The sequence below is a fragment of the Melozone crissalis genome, unplaced genomic scaffold (assembly GCF_028551555.1).
Source record: "Melozone crissalis strain CALT ecotype California unplaced genomic scaffold, PUWL_Pcris_2 ptg000187l_1, whole genome shotgun sequence".
In the NCBI taxonomy this organism is placed as follows: domain Eukaryota; kingdom Metazoa; phylum Chordata; class Aves; order Passeriformes; family Passerellidae; genus Melozone; species Melozone crissalis.
The window spans coordinates 2,157,717-2,171,256 of NW_026535952.1; the positions used below are offsets into that span (position 1 = coordinate 2,157,717).

A 13,540-nucleotide genomic window follows, 5' to 3' on the forward strand; every position below is an offset into this window, starting at 1 on the left:
AAAGGCTCCTGTCCCTGGCAGGTGTTTGTCTGTCCCCCTTGCCCGGGCAGGGCCTGCTGAGCAGGGATGGCTCCAGGTCTGGGTGGATCCACCTGGGTGTGGGGCTGGGAGGATGGGGAAGGGCCATCCTGGAGAGGCTGAGAGGGTTTGGATTGTCCAGCTGGAGGGAAGGAGACTGAGGGGAGACTCAGTGGGACTGCAGCTCCTCAGAGGGACAGCTCTGATCCCTGCTCTGGCACAGGGACAGGATCCTGGCTGGGGCTGGGCCAGGAGGGATTTAGGTTGGGTTTCAGGGCAAGGTTCTTGCCCAGAGGGTGCTGGCACTGCCCAGGCTGCCCAGGGAATGGGCACGGCCCCGAGGCTGCCACAGCTCCAGGAGCCTTTGGGATGCCCAGGCTGGGCTTGGTGGGCTCTGGGCTGGCACTGGGGGGTCCCTGGGGGTTCATTCCCACTCAGGAATTCCATCACTGCGTGCCCCCTCCTGTGCCTCCCTCTCTTGGACCCCCACAGTGCCCTGAGCAGCAGGGATGCGTTTTCGGGCAATTCCCATTGGGAACAAACAGGAGCCGTTCCCAGAGCTCTGTGAGGGCTTGGGGGAGCTGCAGCTCGGGGGTTTGGGGGGTTCAGGGGGGTCTGGGGAGCTCAGGGAGCTCAGGAGGGGCTCAGGGGGGGTTTAGGGGGGTTTGAGGGAGCTCAGGGGGGTCCGGAGGGGTTCAGGAGGATCTGGAGGGTCTCAGGAGGGACTCAGGAGGGTCCGAGGGAGCTCAGGTGGCTCAGGAGGGTCTGGGGGGGCTCAGGGGGGTTCAGGGGGGTCCGGGAGGCTCAGGAGGGTCCGGGGGGGCTCAGGGGGTTCCAGAGGAGTTCAGGGGCCTCAGGGGGATCCGGGAGGCTCAGGAGGAACTCAGGGGGGTCCAGGGGAGCTCAGGGGTTCAGGGGGTTCTGAGGGGGTCCGGAGGGCTCAGGGGGGTCCAGTAGCTCAGGGAGGTCCGGGGAGTTCAGGGGGGTTTTGGGGAGCTCAAAGGGGTTTTGGGGGGTTCAGAGGAATCCGGGGGGTCCAGGGGAGCTCAGGGGGGGTTTGGGGGGCTTAGAGGGGGTTCAGGGGTTCCGGGGGGCTCAGGGGGCTCAGGAGGGTTTTGGGGGACTCAGGGGGGCTCAGAGGCTTCAGGGGGTTTTTGGTAGGTTCAGGGGGGTCCGGGGAGTTTTTGGGGGGCTCAAGGGGAGGTCAGGGGGTTTTGGGGTTTTTGGGGGACTCAGAGGGGTCCGGGGTAGGTCAGGGGGTTTTGGGATTTTGGGGGGCTCAGGGGGGTCCGGGGGTTTTGGGGTGCTCAGGGGGGTCCGGAGGCTTTTTGGTAGGTCAGGGGGTTCCGGGATAGGTCAGGGGGTTTGGGGGTTTTGGGGGGGCTCACGGGGGTCCGGGGGGTTTTTGGAGGGGCTCAGGAGGCTCCGGGGGCTCCGCGGGGCCGGCGCTGCCCGGAGCGCCAGCGCCACCCAGCGGCCACAGCGCGTAACTGCACCCCGCGGGCACAGCTGGGCCAGCGAACATCTGGGGAAACATCTGGGGAAACAGCTGGGAAACAACCGGGAAACAGCCGGGAAAGCAGCCCGAGCACCCCGCCAAGGGGAGCCCCGCTCTCCTCGGTAGTTTTTTTCCACCCCTGTCCCTCCCCCCGTAGCGCGCTTGGTTAAATCGTTAAAGGTTGCGCAACATCTGCACGGGTTAATTACAGCTGTTAATTACAGCTGCTGAGCGCCCGCCCGCAGAACGCGGCGATTTCGGGGCAATAAAACAAGACGAGACACGAAAGATGATGGTTCAATAGTCGGCGCTTAATGGGGTGTGAGGCGGGAGGGAAGGGGACGGGAGAGCTCGTGATTGTGGGGAGGTGTGAATTATTGCACCATAATTCTGGCCCTGCAGGGGCTGCCTGCCATTAATAACTGTTTGCATGTTAGAAATGCGTTTTCTCACACCATAAAAAGCAGAAATGGAAAGTAATCGCTAGTGGGAGAAGCGCTGGGAGGACTGGGCACTGACTTCCCTGGTTTTGTGTTGGTTTGAGCTGCTTTTCAGTGATTTGGGGGATCCTGTTTGGCATGAAAACTGTGCGGACCCAAAACTCTTCGGGTTATTTGTGTTGAAGTAGCTCTGCCTGGAGATCTCCTCACAGATATTCCCAGTTGGGAAGCAACTCCCGTTTATTTGCAGCAGATTTTCACCAGATTAACTTCAACCACTTCAGTTCCCCATGCCAAGCTACCAGCTCCTGAGCCCTCTTTATTTGGAAAGCAGGAAAGACTTTGTTGCTTTTTTTATGGGTTCAATTCCAACCCATTCCAGTTTAATTTTGGGAAACCTGAAAACTGAAGGAAAGCAGATATCCTCAAAATAAAATATTGTTTGAGGCCCTTGATCCAGCAGCTGGAAATGCAGACTTTGCTGGGAGCTGGGTTTGCCTCTTGGTACTGAAATTGGGCCATAAAAATGCAATTCCAGGGATGCTTTTCTCCACTTTTTATTAAAAAGAACTGGGAGGGTGGTGCCTGGGGTTATCAGCACAACCTGCTTTCATGTGTGTACATCTATAATTCACTGTATTTCCATCCCTCAGTAGAGTGCAGGCCCTTAACCAGGCTGATGGCAAAAAGGGAATCTTTAAGAGCGAGTTCAGGGATTGGGAATGCAGGTATCAAGACAGAAAATTGATTGGTTGCTTGAACCTTCACTTAAGAGAGACTTAATGGGATGAGGAGATTAATAAAGGGGGTCTCTGGGGCTGCTGGCATTGCTTTAGGAACCCCAGAGGTGAAGGTAACAGGAAATGGATGGGGCAGGGACTTCCAGGATTTTTGTGGGCATTCTTACAGAGATTTCGGTTCATGATTTGATTTTTAGTCAAGATGCAGCTTTTGTGCACCGATGTTTTTCCTTCTGGGGTGCATCGGGATGGGCATTGCCAGCAAGTCAGGGCTGATGCTGCCCCTGTGCCCAGCCCTGGGGGCACCTCTGGCTGCTGTGCCCAGCTCTGGCTCCTCAGCACAGCAGGGCCAGGAGCTCCTGGAGCTGAGCAAGGGCCTGGAGCAGCTCCGTGCCCAGGAAAGGCTGAGGGAGCTGGGGCTGCTCAGCCTGGAGAGGAGCCCCAGGGAGAGAGAGGGGCCTCAGCCCTGCCTGGGCCTGCCTGGGCCTGTGGCTGTCCCCGTGTCTGTCCCTGGCTGTCCCTGTGTCTGTCCCTGTGTCTGTCCCTGTGTGTGTCCCTGTGGCTGTCCCTGTGTCTGTCCCTGGCTGTCCCTGGAGCAGGGGGATCACTCTGCCCCTGCACTGCTGAGGGCACACCTGGAGTCTGTGCCCAGCTCTGGCCCCTCACTTTGGGAAGGACCTTGGGACACTGAGCACATCCAGAGGGGACAACGAGGCTGGAGAGGGGCTGGGAACACAAACCCTGTGAGGAAGCCCTGAGGGAGCTGGGGGTGCTCGGCCTGGAGAAAAGGAGACTCAGGGCTGCCCCCATCACTCTCACAGCTCCTGAAAGGGGCCTGTGCTCACCTGGGGCTGGGCTCTGTCTGCAGCAGCACTGACACACCCAGAGCACACAGCCTCGAGCTGCACCAAGGGAAATACAGGCTGGAGAGCAGGGAAAAGGTTTTTCCAGCAAGGGTGAGAAAGTTCTGGAATGGCTGCCCGGGGAGGGGGTGGAGTCCCCATCCCTGGGTGTGTTTAACAGAGCCTGGATGTGGCACTGGGGGCCAGGGTTCAGTTGGGGCTGGGCTGGACTCGATGGTCTTAAAGGTCTCTCCCAACCTGGTCATTCTGGCATTCTGTGAATTCTGTCTGTCCCTGTGTCTGTCCTGTGTCTGTCCCTGTGTCTGTCCCTGTGTGCCGAGCTCAGAGCAGGCCCAGGCTCTGCTCCAGGCCCAGCAATGGCCCCAGAGCCACGGGCAGGGCCTGAGCCCAGCAATTCCCCTCACAGGAACTTCTGCCCTGGGCAGGGCCCGAGCTGGAGCAGAGCCCAGAGAGGGGCTGGAGTCTCCTCCTGACATATTCCAGAATATAATCCCACAATCCCTGGGCTCTGGGGTGACCCAGAGGTGGCCCCGGTGACCCCCAGGGTCCCTCCAACCTCACCCACCCTGGGGTGCTCATTTCAGTGGCACTGAAAGAAAGAAACCAGGTTTCAATCCACTCTTCTCGCAGTGTTCTGTAAATGTGTGACGAGATCCGGCTTCCTCCATCTTGTCCTGCACCTCCTTCCTGGTGTCCATGGGGGACTCTGGGGTTCTGGGATTGTGGAATTCTGGGATTCTGGATTTCGGGGATTCTGGGGTACAGAGAGTCTGAGATTCCAGGATTCTGGGGGTGTGCAATTCTGGGATTCTGAGATTCCAGGATTCCGGAATACTGGGATTCTGAGAGTCCAGAATTCTGGGATTCCAGGATTCTGGGATTCTGAGATTCTCGGCTTCCAAGATTCCGGGGTTCTGGAATTCTGGGGTTCTGAGACTCCAGGATTCCGGGATTCTGAGATTCTGGGATTCCAGGATTCTGGAATTCTGAGATTCCAGGATTCTGGGATTCTGAAATTCTGGCATTCCAGGATTCTGGAATTCTGGGATTCCACTATTCCAGGATTCTAGAATTCCAGAATTCAGGGATTCTGAGACTCCAGGATTCAGGGATTCTGGAATCCCAGGATTCTGGGATTCTGAGATTCCCTGGATTCTGGAATTCTGAGATTCCAGGATTCTGAGATTCCAGGATTCTGGAACTCTGGTGTTCTGGGATTCCAGGATTCTGGTGTTCTGGGATTCTGGTGTTCTGGGATTCTAGGATTCCGGGATTTTGGGATTGCAGCCTTCTGGGATTCTGAGGTTCCAGGATTCTGGTGTTCTGGGATTCCAGGATTCTGGAACTCTGGAACTTTGGAATTCTGGGATTCTGGGGTGCAGCTGAGCAGAGCCCTCGAAAAGGAGCTGACAGAAGGACCCGTGGCAGAGCACGGCCAGGGCTCCTGGGCTGTGCAAAGCACTTTCCATGTCCTGCCTGGGATTCCCTATTGGAATTCTGCTCCTGGGATTGCAGCACTTGGAATCAGAGATCCTGAAATCCATGGAGTGCCTGCTGAAATTGAGGAGCTGTGGCTGCATGAGCCCCATTTCAGAGCCCAAAGCTGCAGTGTCACCCCAGGCCTGGCTCACTCTGGGGATGCTTTGGGGTGTTGGTGTTAATGCCACCCCCGGAGCTTGGATTCCCTCCTGTCCCTCCCTGTGCTCCTGAATCAACGCTGACCATAAATTAACAACCAGGTGATGCTGCAATCCAGAACACAACAGCTTTTGTGCTCTTCTTGTTCCTCCTAAAGCCCATTTGATGCAGTTGGATGTTGCTTTTTTACCAACATGAGACAACTGATTTTATTTTGAAGGATGGCTGCCTGAAAAAAAAAATTAAATATTAATAATATCTGAATTTGAGCTTGTTACTCAGCAGAAAAATCCAACTTCAATCTGCAGCTTCAGCAGTGGCTTTTGAGAAGCTGGGGGTTTTGGATAAATCCTGCCTTGTAAACAGATGGAACAAACAAAATGTAAAACTCATCTCCTTAAAGGACAACAAAAGAATATTTTCCAGATGGGCTTTCTGATGGGAGATCAAAGTCTTCGTCTCAGACTTGGGAAATTTCCCTTCCTTGCTGGTATCAGTTTTATCTGCATGCAGATCATCCAGCATTTGGTTTTCTTTCAACAAAGGCAATTGTCTTAAAGGAGCTGCAGGAGGATGCTCTTAAAGCTGAAGAAAATAGAAAAGATTTTACTAAAAATAGGAGGGGAAATTTGGGTGGGTAAAGGGGAGAGGAAACTGCTTGATTCCTTTGATTTATGCAAAAATGAGATCTTTCAAGATCTCAGCTTCACCTGCAAAATGAAACAAGCAGGGAAGAGTTGAGGCAACTGATTTGGACCAACTCCTTTTTGGGCTCCTCTGATTCCAAACCTCATCCCAAGGGTTCCTGTGGGCAGAACAGAATCCCTTGGTGGCTTTGTGGAGTCTGTGTCCCCCAGGAGCTGCAGTGACAAGGGGGGGATGGCTCCCAGTGCCAGAGGGCAGGGCTGGGTGGGATCCTGGCAATGAGGAATTGTTCCCTGGCAGGGTGGGCAGGGCTGGCATGGAATTCCATTCCTGCATCCCTGGCAGTGCCCAAGGCCAGGCTGGACACTGGGGACAGTGGGAGGTGTCCCTGCCATGGCAGGGGTGGCACTGGGTGGGATTTGAGCTGTCCTTGATGCCCTGCATGACAATTTTTGGCTAAAAGAGCTGTGGACACACAGCCCCAAAGACTGAGGAGGAGTTTTCCCCTTGGAAATTTTAATCTGCTTTTCCTTTTCTTCTTCTCTGGTGTTGGGGCGTGGGTTGGACTCGATGACCTTAAAGGTCTGTTCCAACCCAGTGATTCTGTGTGTAATTTTGTGCACAATTTTTCCTGCCTGTTATTAATGGGAAACAGCGAAAAAGCTTCGCAAGGAAAAAAAAATTGACATGAAATGAAATGAAATAATAAAATAAAATAAGATAAAATAATAAAAATAATAAAATTTAAAATAATTAAATATTTAATAAATTTTAATAAATGTAATGTTTAGTTAAATATTTTAAATATTATAATATTAATATATTAATATTAAATATTAAAAGAAGAAATATATAATATGATAAATATAATTTTAATATATAATATTAAAATAATAAAAATATAAAATAATCATGAAATGAAATTAAATGAAATGAAATAAGATAAAATAAGATAAAATAAAATCATATAAGGAAATAAAATAAAATAAAATAAAATAAAATAAAATAAAATAAAATCGTGTTATAGGGAGCACTCATGGGTGTGTTTGTGCTTGCAGACTCCCGGCAGGTGCAGCCCTCGCCGCCCTGGTCCTATGACCAGTCCTACCAGTACCTGGGCTCCATGGCCACGCCCGCCGTGCACCCGGCCACGCCCATCTCACCTGGCCGGGCCGGCGGCATCACCTCGCTCACGGCCGAACTCTCCAGCCGCCTCTCGGGTAAGGAGCAGCCCCGGGACACAGGGACACAGGGACACAGGGACACAGGGACACTCCCCGGGGGAAGAATGCTGGCCCTGTGCCCACACTGCTGCCCCCAAGCCAAGGGAGTGCTTCCCTGGTGACAATCTGCTGTCCCAACCCCTGGACTCTCCATGCCAAGGGGACCTTCCCTGGTGGCAAACTGGTGGCCCTGTCCCCAACCCTTGGGCTCTCCATGAGAAAGGGACACTTCCCTGGTGACAAACCGCTGACCCTGTCCCCACCCCTGTGCCTTCCATGACAAAGGGACATTTTCCAGTGGCAAACTTGTGGCTTTGTCCCCACCCCTGGGCTCTCCATGCTAAGGGGACCTTCCCTGGTGACAAACTGGTGGCCCTGTCCCCATCCCTGCTGCCCCCAAGCCAAGGGACGCTTCCCTGGTGACAAACTGGTGGCCCAGGTGCTGCCCCAGCCCTTCAGGGGCTCTCTGGCAAAGCTCGTTCCGAGGGTCTGGGGGATTTGTGGGAAGAGCAGAGAAACAGAGAATTTTAATAAATAGAGAATTTCCACAAATGAGCTGTGTTGTGATAAACCAGTCCCAGACTGGGCTGGGAAAGATCTCAAAGGTCATCAAGTCCCAGCTGTGCCCCGTCCCCACCTTGTCCCCAGCCCAGAGCACTGAGTGCCACCCCCATCCCCTCCCTGGGCAGCTCTTCCCAAGGCCTGAGCACCTTGCCAGAAGGAAATTCCATCTGGTGTCCAACCTGAATCCCAAAATGGGATTTGGGGTTTGGGGTGCGAGGAATCTTAAAGCCCATCCCGTTCCCTGCCAGGGACAGGGACACTTCCCACCATGCCAGGGTTGCTCCTGGGCTTGGGAGCCCAACAGAGCACTGTCAAAAAAGAAGGGAAAGGAGGAAAAGCAACACTTTGAAGGTGTAGGGAGTGATTAAAATTATTCACATTGCCAAGGAATGGATGGCATTCCAAGGTACTCCAAGATATTGCAGCTCTGTTTCCTTCCCTCCCCCTAAATCCAGAGCAGAGCACGGCAGGTTTCGGGTGGACATTGGCTGCAGGATGGTGGCGTTGGACATTTTAGATGTTGCACTGGATTTTCTTGTTTCCCATGTGCTGCAGACCTCTTTTCATTAAAATCTTTTCTGAGAAGTTTCAGCAACAAATGTAAACAATGGTTATCTGCTGCTGTGGAATGCAACAGGTGCACCTGTGATTGGCCCATGTTGGATGTTTATAATTAATGGCCAACCGAAGACTGAGCTATCTCGGACAGAGTCTGGGAGAGCTGCTTTGTTATCATTCTTCTATTCTATTCTCAGCTTAGCTACCTTCTGAGAACTTTTCTTTCCATTCCTTTTTAGTATAGTTGTAATGTAATATATCTATCATAAAACAATAAATCAAGACTTCTGATCGTGGAGTCAACATTCTCATCTCTCTCTCATCCTGAAAACCCCTGTGAACACAGTCACACCCATGCCCATCAAATTGTCCTGCAGAGCTTTAGAAGCCACCAGAAAAACGGGAGTGGATTCCACCCCAATCCCACCCTGACCTGCACATCTTGAAGCAATCTGTGCGTGCAGCAGCAGGAATTTTCTAGAAATGAGTGAGAGCCATATCATTCTAATTTGCATGCAGCTTTTGCAAAAATCCCTCCTTTAACTCCACATCTTGCTCTCGTTTGAAGGCTCAGGGTTTCTCCTGAGATCAGAGGGAACCACTTGAACGTGCTCCAGCCTGCTCTGCTGCTGTCATGTAGAGCTTGCTTTGAAAGCCTCACACCAAATCTAAATTATTTGCTAGGTCTGGGTGATAAGTGCATTGTAGAGAGGACTGAAAACACAGAGAACTTTTCAGAAAAAGCCATTTCTTTTTTTAAAAAAGCCTGTAAAATTTCTCATTCTTTATTTATACAGAATTAGAAATCAAAAATTAAAAAAAAATTTAGAATTCCCCTTAGTTTTCCACCAGGTCCTTCTCCACAGAGCTGCTTTTTCTGCCCATGGCCACAGGGATTTTCCTTGGAGCTGGCAGAGTTTCTCCATGCCTTGTGAAGAAACCTGGAGGGGTTTTGTTCCCACATCAGCCTCCTTCTTTTCCTGTTCTAATTCCTTACATTAAATGTCATTCAGCATTCCTGGGAGAATCCGTCACAACCTTTTCTGTCACCCACACTTGAAAAAAATCTTCTCTTTGGCAGAACAAAGAGCAAATCTGAGGAGGATTTTAGGCCCTCCCAACTGAAGACCTGGTGTCTCCAAGGAAAAACAACAATGTGGGAGATATTTGAACCATCTTGACATAAAATGTCATTACTCTGCCTTTTGCCAGGGCAACAGGAACCCTCCTCTGATGAACAATGTATCCAGGCAGTTTTAGGAAGTTTCTCAGGAATGAAGTGTGGAAGCAGCATTTAAAATCTGGCAGATGCCACCTTAACCTTGCCTCCTGCAGAGCTCCTGCTGCTCCATTCCATCCTGTGTTTGCCCACGTTAGACCTAAAGGTGATGGGGTTTAGGGGAACGAAATGGGTTGCCATTAATTTTCCAGAGAAAAACAAAGGATGGTAAATTCTGAAGGAGGCAAAGAGCAAGTTCAGAGCTCTTCTGAGAAATTCAGGCTCCTCAAGGCGGGCTGATGTGTCCCGATGAGCTTTCAGAGCTTGGCTCTGGAGTGTGTCTGCTCCAAGAATCCCAGACTCTGTCTGCTCCAGCTTGGAATGTGGGGAGAGCCAAGAGCTTTGTTTTCCCTCTGCTCCTCCTCAGGAGTATTTCCTTCAGCACACGGCTCCTTGGCTGCAGACTCCACGCCTTGGCTGCCAGGAGAAGTTGTCTTTCTTCTGGAAATAATTTTTTTCCAGAAGATTATTGTTAATTATTGTTGTTATCTTAACTAGGCAGAGCTGCCAGCTCTGGAGATGAGACCTTCCATTCACCTGAGTCACGATGAGGATCCTTCCTAAAGAGGATCTGCTGCTCTTGTTTAATCTGGGCAGGGAAAGAGAGGATGGGACAGGACATAATTCCATGGATGTCAGAGACAGCAGAGCAGGATTTGACTCTCCTGTGGAACATTTCAGAGTGAGAGGAAAGGAGCTGTGCCAGAGGAAGCTCAGCTTGGACCCCAGGAGCAATTTGCCCATGGAAAGGGAGCTCAGGCCTTGGCAGGGGCTGCCCAGGGAGCTTTGCAGTGCCCATCCCTGCAGGTGTCCCCTGGAGGTGGCACTGAGTGCTCTGCGCTGGGGACAGGGTGCCCATGGGGCACAGCTGGCACTGCATGGGCTGGCAGGGCTTTGCCAGACCCAGGGATTCTGTAAGGAGCTGGGAAGGGGCTGCAGAATCCCTGAGGAGCTGGAAGGGGCTGCAGAATCCCTGAGGGAGCTGGGAAGGGGCTGCAGAATCCCTGAGGGAGCTGGAAGGGGCTGCAGAATCCCTGAGGAGCTGGAAGGGGCTGCAGAATCCCTGAGGAGCTGGAAGGGGCTGAGGCTGGAGCAAAGGAGGCTCAGGGGCCCTTGTGGCTCTGCACAAGGCCCTGCCAGGAGGGCACAGCCGGGGGGGTCGGGCTCTGCTGCCAGGGAACAGGGACAGGAGCAGAGGGAACACACAATCACAGAATAATGAGGTTGGAAGAGACCTCTAAGATCATCAAGTCCAAGCTATGCCCAAACACCTCAAGTAGACTATAGCACCAAGTTCCATGTTCAGTCTTTTAAACACATCCAGAGATGGTGATTCTACCACCTCCCTGGGAAGAGCATTCCAATACTTCATTATTCTTTCAGTGAAATTTTTTTCCTAATATCCAACCTATACCTTCCTTGACGTAGCTTCAGACAGCCTCAGGCCAGACCAGGGCAGGCTCAGCTTGGACAGCAGCAGGAATTTGCCCATGGAAAGGGTGCTCAGGCCTTGGCAGTGCCCATCCCTAGCAGTGCCCAAGGCCTGGATGTGGCACTCGCTTCAACAAGCTGGGCACAGGGCACAGCTGGGCCTGGATGATCTCTGAGGTTCCTCCTTTCCTCATTCATTGTGGTGATCCCATAACATTCCTCTCCCTCCGTTCCCTTGCCCAGGAGCGTCCGAGCTGACGGCGTTCAGCGACCCCCGGGTGGGCATCGAGCGCTCCTTCCCGGCGCTGCCGTCCATCTCCGACCCGCGCATGCACTACCCGGGCGCCTTCACCTACACGCCCACGCCCGTCAGCTCCGCCATCGGCATCGGCATGTCGGCCATGTCCACGGCCTCCAGGTACCACACGTACCTCCCGCCGCCCTACCCCGGCTCCTCTCAGGCCCAGGGCGGCCCCTTCCAGACCAGCTCCCCCTCGTACCACCTGTACTACGGCACCTCGGCCGGCTCCTACCAGTTCTCCATGATCTCGGGCGGGGAGCGCTCGCCGCCGCGCATCCACCCGCCCTGCACCAACGCCTCCACGGGCTCCGCGCTGCTCAACCCCAGCCTGCCCAACCAGAGCGATGTGGTGGAGGCCGAAGGCAGCCACAGCAACTCGCCCACCAACATGGCCAGCACGGCCAGGCTGGAGGAGGCCGTGTGGAGGCCCTACTGAGGATCAGGAGGTCAGGAAGGAGCTCGAGAATCAGGACTTCACGCACTTCCCATTGCCCGGCGCCCGGAGGGATCCCAGAAACTTCCCCGCGGGCCCTGCCGCGTTCATCCACGAGTTTCAGGAGCGAACCCTCGGGAAGTCAGCGCTCCCAGGGGCGGTGGCTCTCGTTGCCAGGCCCTGGCAAAGGATTCCCGGCAGGAAAACGTGCTCCTGGGAAGGAGGAGGCCCCAGTTGGTGGTGCAGAGGTAGCAAGGGTGGATAGAAGGGTATCCAGCCTGATTCCAGGCCTGTGGCTTCCCAACGTGCCTGGGCTTGAAGGTCTCCACAGCCCTAAAAGAGAATTTCGGTTCACTTCTATTTTTAAGACTTAAAACCTTAAAAAAAAAAAAAAAAAAACCAAAAAACAAAGATAAATCTTAGTGAGTTTACTGCATCTTAGGGGCATCTTAAGTGTAAGGAAGTATAGGAAGATTCCCAGAGGGAAACTGTGAACGCTTCTGTTTTCGCAATGCTGTGAATGAGAGGTTTTATATGTTGGACTTCATTCTTTCTTTTCTTTGTTTTGTTTGTATATTCCAAAGAATATGGAGGTTTTTTATTACTGGTTTTTTTGTTTTGTTTTATTTTGTTTTGGGTTTAGGTTTTTTGGTGTTTTTTGGTTTTGTTTTGTTTTCTTTTTTAGGATGCAGCTTATCCTGCTTTGCATCTAATTTGTTTTATTTCTCTTGGCACCTTATAAATTGCAAAAAAAAAAAAGATTTTGCTCTTTTTTTGGTTTAATCATGCTTGCTTCTTTCTTGCTTTGTCAACTGAAAGAATCAGCCCCTTTTTCAATGAGGTAATTTAACTTTTTATCTCTTGGACTTTTTTTTTTTTTAACACAATGGCTACAGCCTTGGGTCATTTTCAACTACTGTATTTCTTTGATGAGTTGATTGATATTTATGCCTGATATTTAGACTTTTCTTATTTGTTGATACTATTATTATTTAAATATGCCTATATTAAAAAAAAATATCAGCAATTGCCTTTTTTTGGTAGCAGCCAAAGTCAAATTTCTCACATTGAAAAACGCTGGAATAACGATGGGCAAAAGTGACCTCTGAATTCCCTAAAAATATTGTTTACAATTATCTTGCTCTCATTTTACTCAGCTTAGGTCCTCGAAGGCATTGAGGTGCCCAGTTCCTGCTGGAAGGCACCAAAATCCCTGGGAATTTCTGTCCCTTTCCAAGTGGTGGAGTCATCTCTCCCTCCTCCTCCTTTGTCACCAGTGGTGACCCTCAGGATCAGGAATCAGGACATAGATACTTCCTAAGGCAAATTCAATATTCCCGAATTAAATACCTGCCCACTGCAGGGACAGCACACAGGGAATGGCTCCCAGTGCCAGAGGGCAGGGCTGGATGGGAACTGGGAATTAGGAATTGTTCCCTGGCAGGGTGGGAGGCCCTGGAATAGAATTCCCAGAGCAGCTGTGGCCGCCCCTGGATCCTGGCAGTGTCCAAGGCCAGGCTGGAGCAGCCTGGGACAGTGGAAAGGGTCCCTGTCCATGGCAATTTTGGTGGATGAGCTTTAGGATCCCTCCCAACCCAAAGCATTCCCTGGTTCTGGGATTCCCAGGGCAAGGGGGAAGTCCTGGCTCTGATGGAATCTGGGCGAGATTTGCTGCCAGGATTTCTGTGCGGCACAAAAGCCACGTTCCACTCTGCTGGCAAACACGTCCCTTCCTGGAAAGCTCCAGAAAAGCCAGGGCCAGGACAACCCTTCCATTTGCATCTTCTGGGAGAAGAGCAGGGGTATTTAAAGCTGGTGTAGCCAATGTTGTGCCCTGTAGTAAATCTACAAGGGTTTTACTAGGAGCAGGTTCAGGAGCCGTCACGGCCGCCCATCGCCCCAGCACAAA

At 52.0% G+C, this 13,540-nt stretch overlaps 1 protein-coding gene and 1 long non-coding RNA gene across 5 annotated transcripts in view; both read left to right on the top strand.

Moving 5' to 3' along the window:
- The window catches only part of RUNX1 (RUNX family transcription factor 1), a 90,465-nt gene extending 78,831 nt beyond the window's left edge, over positions 1-11,634 (top strand). For 2 of the 4 annotated variants that reach the window (XM_054293739.1, XM_054293738.1), the window contains 2 exons: positions 6,901-7,062; positions 11,141-11,634. In XM_054293739.1, the coding sequence (XP_054149714.1) occupies positions 6,901-7,062; positions 11,141-11,634 (656 nt within the window). Of the gene's footprint in view, positions 1-6,873; positions 7,063-11,140 lie in introns of all 4 variants that reach the window. The other 2 variants (XM_054293736.1, XM_054293740.1) reach the window with 2 other exon arrangements.
- The window catches only part of LOC128948978 (uncharacterized), a 517,990-nt gene that overhangs the window by 383,299 nt on the left and 121,151 nt on the right, over positions 1-13,540 (top strand). The window lies entirely within an intron of this gene.